At 39.4% G+C, this 7389-nt stretch overlaps 1 protein-coding gene across 1 annotated transcript in view; it reads left to right on the top strand.

Annotated features, from left to right (window-relative positions):
- The window catches only part of lrrc45 (leucine rich repeat containing 45), a 30468-nt gene that overhangs the window by 11652 nt on the left and 11427 nt on the right, over nucleotides 1–7389 (top strand). The window contains exons 10-14 of the mRNA XM_050060583.1: nucleotides 359–494; nucleotides 1680–1757; nucleotides 1904–2015; nucleotides 2193–2263; nucleotides 5858–5950. Coding sequence (XP_049916540.1) covers nucleotides 359–494; nucleotides 1680–1757; nucleotides 1904–2015; nucleotides 2193–2263; nucleotides 5858–5950 — 490 coding nt within the window. The remainder of the gene's footprint in view (nucleotides 1–358; nucleotides 495–1679; nucleotides 1758–1903; nucleotides 2016–2192; nucleotides 2264–5857; nucleotides 5951–7389) is intronic.

The following is a 7389-nucleotide window of genomic DNA, read 5'->3' as shown; positions in this document are numbered from 1 at the left end:
TTTGGAAAGCAGAGCTAGATGGTAAACAAACATGGCAGCACACCGGTAAGGCAAGACAACACGTTTATATGTCATTTTCTATATAGGCGGTCTTTGTGGAAAAAAAGCTTGTTTAGTGGACTAACTTTGCACTTGAAGGAATGCCCGTTCACTTACGTTTTAACAGGTCTGACGCTACTATGCGCACCGGCTGTATCTAGGCTAACGGCTAACATGCTAACTATTATTTTTATGTTACTAGTCACTTGAAACAAATTTAGGACGATAGGAGACAGGTTGAAATAAACCGAAATTTCCCTTTAAAGAATAGTAAGAAGCACATGCAGTAACTCTGATCACATGATGTGATTTTGTGCAGGCTACAGATGACAGAGGCTGCCCTGGCCCTCTCTGAGCAGAAAAACAACAACCTGGGAGAGTTGCTGACACGAGTGAAGGCTGAGAAAGAAGAACAGAGGGAACGACAGAGCAGAGAGAGGAAGAAGGAGCAAGAGGTACGGACATATGTGACGGACACAAATATGTGATTCAGCTAGCTCAAGAGAGCTTTAGCACTTGCTACTAATTGGCCACAGGACAAGATATTTGTATTCAGATACCCTCTCATATTAAAACCCAGTCAGAGTGGACATACTTATATTACTCTAATCTATATATTCAGATTTGAGGCCTCATTATAGAAGCTCCCTAGATCTGAATGCCTATTTTATCTCAGTTTATGACCTTTAGTATTTTTGTTATTACAAAACATGTTTCATAATCTGCATTTAGAAAAAGAAATCCTATTTTAGGATTGGAATTTTGTTATTAGAGAACCATCCTAACTTATGGGTTACCAAGTTAGGAATACTAAATTAGAATGGCTTAGACCCTGTCCTAAATTAAAAATAAATGCCAAAAATGGCAGCAGAACTGTTTTGAGCTCTGTATGGCATTGACAGTGAAAATGTGGAACAACATGATACTGAAATATAATGATTATGACAACAAATATGAAGATAGCATTATTGAAAGAAAACTTCTTGAAAAGGTGGGGTTTCCTCTCCTCCACCAACAAAATTAGTGCCTCCGACTTCTTGTAGCTAAAATTGAATGCCTGTCTTTTTTGTCTATGATAGCAAGCTAGCAAGCCAGTGACAAGTGAGAGCAGTCGATATTACGGCTTGTCCGTTTTGGTTAGCCCACTGGTAGATTCTAATCAAAAGTAAAGGCAATGACAGGATGAGTGAGGAGATAGAGTGAAGAGATTCATACTTACAGTTATACAGTCGAAAACAACAGTTTGGGCAGCCCTGGTCAAAATTTTGATCATTGTAAATAGCAAAAAAAAAAAAAAAACATGACCTGATTTTTTTTTTTTTTTTTTTCATTTCAATCTTTTACAATTTCAAAATAACAACAATGGAAAAGTGCCTGATGGAAAAGTTTGGGCACCCTGCATGCTCAGTATTTAGTGGCACCCCCCTTGGCAAGTATCACAGCTTCTAAATGGTTTTTGTTACCAGCTATATATAATAGGATATATATATATAATAGGATTTTTCCTTAACTTAAGTCAGGATAGGATAAGCAGTGAAACAAAAGTGTTATTAATAAAAATCCCATTATTAAATAAAAATAGACTTTCTGACAAATTGCTGTTCGAAAATGAATGTACCTCATGTGTATGTTTTCTTTAGGAAAGCGCACACAGAGAGGGCAGACTCCTCCGAGAGATCCAAAACCTGACAGAAACCAACAGCCAACTTGTGACTAAAGTAAGAATAATGCTTGCTCAGATAAGTGTTAATTTATGTCTGAGCATTAGCACAAAAAATGTATATGCCAATGCTGAGCAACACACACAGACCGATGCTGCATTATGAGGGCTGTTAGATGAACCTAACTGTTGTGTATGTGTCAGTTGGAGGAGATGGAGCGTAGGTGTAAGTCTCAGCAGCAGCAGATCTTTGAGCTGAAGCAGGAGCTGACCAACAGCACGGCAGAGCTCAAGCTGCAGCTAGCACAGGCTGAAGGTGACACACACTCAAAGAACACACACACACACACACACACACACACACACACACACACACACACACACACACACACACACACACACACACACATTCTTAATTACAGATACCCAAAGAGAATGTCTTTTTTAAAACATAAAACCCAGTAGAGATTTTCTGTATGTCCCCTTCTGACAGACCGTCTGGAAATAGAGAAGCGAAGGTCCAAGCAGGCTCTGCAGGACATGGACAGTCTCCGCCAGAAGGAGGTGATCTCAGGAACTTTCTCCCATACACAATATATACACACACATACATACTGCACTACTCAGTGGTTAGATTGAATAGGTTTACTTTCATTTATCATTCCATAGAATGTTCAGCTGATACCCCCCATTCCAGTTCGAATAGTATAAAGCCTAGCTTAACCTATCGTGAAGTCTGAAGAACAGGTTTGCCAAAGCAACATGTTGTCTGTTAATTCTTTTATAGGCATTATTAAGCAGTCAACACTGACACTGGAACCTGTTCTTATTTAAATCTGCACATATATATGATGCTGAGCTTTGACCGGTAATTTCTTCTATTCTTATTTAACTGTTGCTCAGAGGAATCTTTGAAGAAGAATGCATGGAATAAAAAAAGACGATACTCCTGGTTCTGCTGCATCCATTGTCTTCCTCAAACACTGTAAACCCAATTCATCCATGACACACAATTTTAATGTTGAGTCTATACAAATGCCCTGGATTGTCAGAATGACAAAAAACTTTGTGTTCACTTGACACAAAAACTCAACCCTTGTGAGCTTGACATAATTTTTTATGTTAAGTCAACAATTTTATAGTTTATTTGACTAAAATTTAAAAGCTGATTTCACCTAATTAGTTAAAGGCCAATAGACAACACTATCATTGTGCTCTTCACATGTTGTGGCACATTGGGGTTAAATGGGTGGAGTTTCCCAGCATGCCGTGAGACAATGGGCGCATTCACACCAAGATAGTCCAGGGGGACTTGATTGGATTGGGCTGGGAATGCTGAAAAATTTCACACCTTCATTTGGTTGGCTTTTTTTTTTTACCCAAAATGCACTGCTCTATGCCACATCCTCTCTTTGGGTCACTTACTCTCTTTGCTTCGCTGGATAGTCCATTTGCATTTCCCACTGTAAGCGAACCGCACCAGGGTTCACTTGTAAGTGAACCGAGACCCCCAGTTTTCAAGCGGACCAGGGTTTGCTCGTTTGGTCCGCACCAGAGTTCGAATGAGCGTTCACACCACTCCAAACGAACCGAACTATCCGTGGAAGCGGACCAGGGTTCGTTTAAAGCGGACAAAATAGTGCCAGTGTGAATGCGTCCAATGGGTCTCATTCATGAAAAGTGAGTAAATATGTGTGTAGATTTGCACATAAAAGCCTACTCTACTAAAAACCTACTCCGGATTCAGGAACGCCGCGGGAAACTCAGATTTGATCGTAAACACGTGTGTATGATCATGAATGCCAATCCATCGTAAAGTGACAGCGCGCTCCCGGTAATCAGCAATTAGCATAAATCCCCGCCCATGAATAGCCAATGACCACCATATAAGGAGGTGTAGGTGCATCCAGTCGACCTGTCAGTCATGGCGCAAAGAAAGAAAGAGAGAGAAAGAAAAAAGAATTTTTCCGAAGCGGAGATCGAAATAATTTTGGGTGAAGTGGACTTAAGAAAAAACATTTTATTTTCTTCAGTTAGTAGTGGTGTGACAGGGACAGACAAAGCGAAGGCCTGGAGGGAGGTAACAGATGCTGTTAATGTTGTCTCCGTGGTACAAAGAACCATGTCAGAGGTGAAGCGTAAATGGTTTGATATGAAACTGGAGGCAAAGAAACGCATAATAGGCCGTAAGGTGAATCAGAAAAAGTCTCACAGAAACTGATTTCCGCTCCGACATCTAAGAGTGGGCTACAATGAGTACCGGGCCATCAAATCACAGCATCCGCAGTGAGAGGACACGGAATTGTGTGCGCTTTTACGCACGCGCGTGTAGGTGATCACGGATATTTGATGTGGGAAAGATGTAGCCAGATGTATTACCTGTTTAAGATACGTGGCTGTCTGTCTGTCTGTCCGTCCGTCCGTCCGTCCGTCCGTCCATCCGTAGCACGAGTCATGTGCGCCACTTCACCACCGACCCAGCGAATAACGCTCAGGCGGAACAGATCATTACGCTCAGATGGAACAAGTGCCGAATTACGACCCCGATCACAGGACTCTTGCAGGGTTATGAGCTACGAACTCTCGCTGATTAGCTGAACATGTATCGATCTTTTTTATGAAGTAAAGATCGTGTAGTCCCCAGATGTCGGAACGAGATGAAACAATAACTGCGTTCACCTTATGGCCTATAAGCACACACAAAAAATACAGCGGTCACCAAACAAACAGAAAATTCATTTGTGGGGTTTTGAATAAAGTGGGAATGGCCGAAGGCCGAAGAGGCTGTGATCCGGCTGTCCTTACGGATATTTTTATTATCATCATTCAACATGTAGAAAGAACGTGTAATCTATTGAGTTGATGTACATAGATAATTCACAATCATGAACCAAATCTGGATCTTAAACCTGCTAATTGCCAACTAATTTAACTAAATGTGTTATATTTTTAATATTTTGTCATGTTTAGATTACGTGTTTCAAAGGCATCTGTGTATTGTGTACATAACAGAGCGCAATACGAATTAAAATTGTAATTTCCAATAGTGACAAGCAGTATTTATGTGCTTTACTACATTTACACAAGCACTACGAGTGGTCCTTCTGCTCATGTTTCATGAATGAGACCCACGTGTTTAAGGCCATAAACTGAAGAAAAGTGTTTAAATGTATTCTAAATTACTCATGTTACTCATTACCATTTCACTATGGTTTTGGTGGGTTACAGTTAATGTTGTGGTAAAAGACATTTTGCACCATGTGTCAAGTCATATACACAGTTAGTGGCCTCCTGCCTGTGTGGATATTAGCATGTCTAACATAATGTTATGCTGAGGTGAAATAAAGAGCACTTCCTGGTTCAGAATTCATCTATTTGCCTTATTCTAGCACTCAAGAAACCTAAGCTCACCACAACATATTTTTATAGTTCAATGATATTTAAAAAAATCTTGTGTAAAATGTGAACTCGTTGTTTTTATGTTCATATGACATAGAATTAAATGTTCAAATAACAACAAAAAAGTTATCTTAAACTGATATAAAATTCCTGTCAGACAAGGGTCATGTGACACATTAATTTTGCATCTGGTGTACTGAAAACTCTTCTGTTACTGTATTGTACTAAACTAAAAGTTTTGAGTGTGAGCTGTTTAAAAAAATGTACATTGATTGAGCTAATTAGGGTTTTCAGTGTAGTCTGACATTATCATGTGAGTGTAATGCTAAATCACTGGAGTACTCTTTTAAATTATGCTTATATGTCTATGTTGTGTTCACAACTTTTGTCCATTTGCCCCCCAAGTGGCCAGTAAATCAGTTATTGCAAGTTCAAAGGAATTATTTGACACTCTGCTGCAGGAAGTCTGAAGTCTTTTTGTCACTGTTTGGTTGCCAGACAACCAGCAGAATGTATCTGAACATAGCCTCCTGTTAAACAACAACATATATTATTTTACACTTCAACATTTGTATGGATAACACAAACCAGATGTAACCTGTTGTCAGTAAGCTTAAGATGTACTGGCAGGCAGATTTAGTTACCTTGGAGATTCCTTGTTTACTTCACTTTTCTGAAGGTTTTACTAAAACTCAGTACTCTAATAGATGTAGACTAGATAGACCAGGATAGAATACTAAAAGTTCAATGTCATTACAGGTGGAGCATGTTAATCGACATCTAGAAGAGAGTGAGAGGGCTCTGCAGGAGCGCATCTTCAAGCTGGAGGGACAGCGGATACAACTGGAGGAGGTCAGAGTTCAGAGCACCCATGTTTAAAAAAAATAAAGACACAATTAATGTAACACATACACTCAGTCAACAAAGTAACTGCTAATAACAGACTAATTTACAAACTTAACTTACAAAATTTTTGTCATAACTTACTATGTATATGGAAGCAGATCAAATCCCACTTCGGTCTTAAGCCTATTTCTCTCGCTCATCCCATTGCAAAAAACCCACTTTTATACCATCCATTCTAGATAAAACCCTCTGTACATGGAGTGACTTAGGAATCCATAGTGTCAAAGATCTAAATATAGAAAAGTACAAAACTACAAAAGAAATTCAGTCTTCTAATCAGAATTTTTTTCAGGCACTTACAGATTAGAGATTACATACAAAAACATCTAATACGATTTGAAATTGGGAGACAATTAACAGTAGACAACTGTCTTAAAACGTCACCAAACCGTTCATCTCCTACCTTTATGACACCCTGCTATCATTAGCCTCTCCATCTTCTGAAAGTTATCAAGCCAGTTAGGAAATAGAAATAGGCATTGAAATATCAGATGACATGGGAAGAAATCCTCAAACACATACACAAATGGCTCAAACAATGCCAGGCACTCTTATATGATTAAAAACACTACACAGACTGCACTACTCTAAGGCAAAAATACACAACATACAGTGGCATTCAAAATGTAGGCAACCCTGGTCAAAATTTAATTTACTGTAAAGAGTTAATTTCTTCTGATGACTCTTCCATGAAGGTCATATTTGTTCAGATGTCACTGCACAGTAGAACAGTGCACCACCGCTCCAGAGTCTGCTAAATCTTCCTGCAGGTCTTTTGCAGTCAAACAGCATTTTGATTTGCCTTTCTAACAATCCTACGAGCAGTTCTCTCAGAAAGTTTTCTTGGTCTTCCTGACCTCAACTTGACCTTCACAGTTCCTGTCAACTGCCATTTCTTAATTACATTACAAACTGAGGAAACAGCTACCTGAAAACACTTTGCTATCTTCTTATAGTCTTCTCCTGCTTTGTGGGCATCAGATACTTTAGTGCTAGGCAGCTGTTTAGAGGAGCCCATGGTTGCTGATTGTTGGGACAAGGTTTCAGGAGTCACAGTATTTATAAAGCTCTGAAACTTGCATCACCTAGTCTTTCCTAACAATGACTGTGAACAAGCTATAGTCCTAACAAGGTGATTATGGTCTGCGACCCTGGTTAAAGTTGTATGAGAGCTCAAATGTATTGAAGTGCCCAAACTTTTGCATGGTCAATCAATCAATCAATCAATTTTATTTATAAAGCCCAATATCACAAATCACAATTTGCCTCACAGGGCTTTACAGCATACGACATCCCTCTGTCCTTAGGACCCTCGCAGCGGATAAGGAAAAACTCCCCAAAAAAACCCCTTTAACGGGGAAAAAAAACGGTAGAAACCTCAAGAA

Source organism: Epinephelus moara, chromosome 13, assembly GCF_006386435.1.
Source record: "Epinephelus moara isolate mb chromosome 13, YSFRI_EMoa_1.0, whole genome shotgun sequence".
Taxonomy (NCBI): Eukaryota; Metazoa; Chordata; class Actinopteri; order Perciformes; family Serranidae; genus Epinephelus; species Epinephelus moara.
Note: the sequence above shows the minus strand (reverse complement) of the source record. Positions and strands in the feature narration are given on the sequence as shown.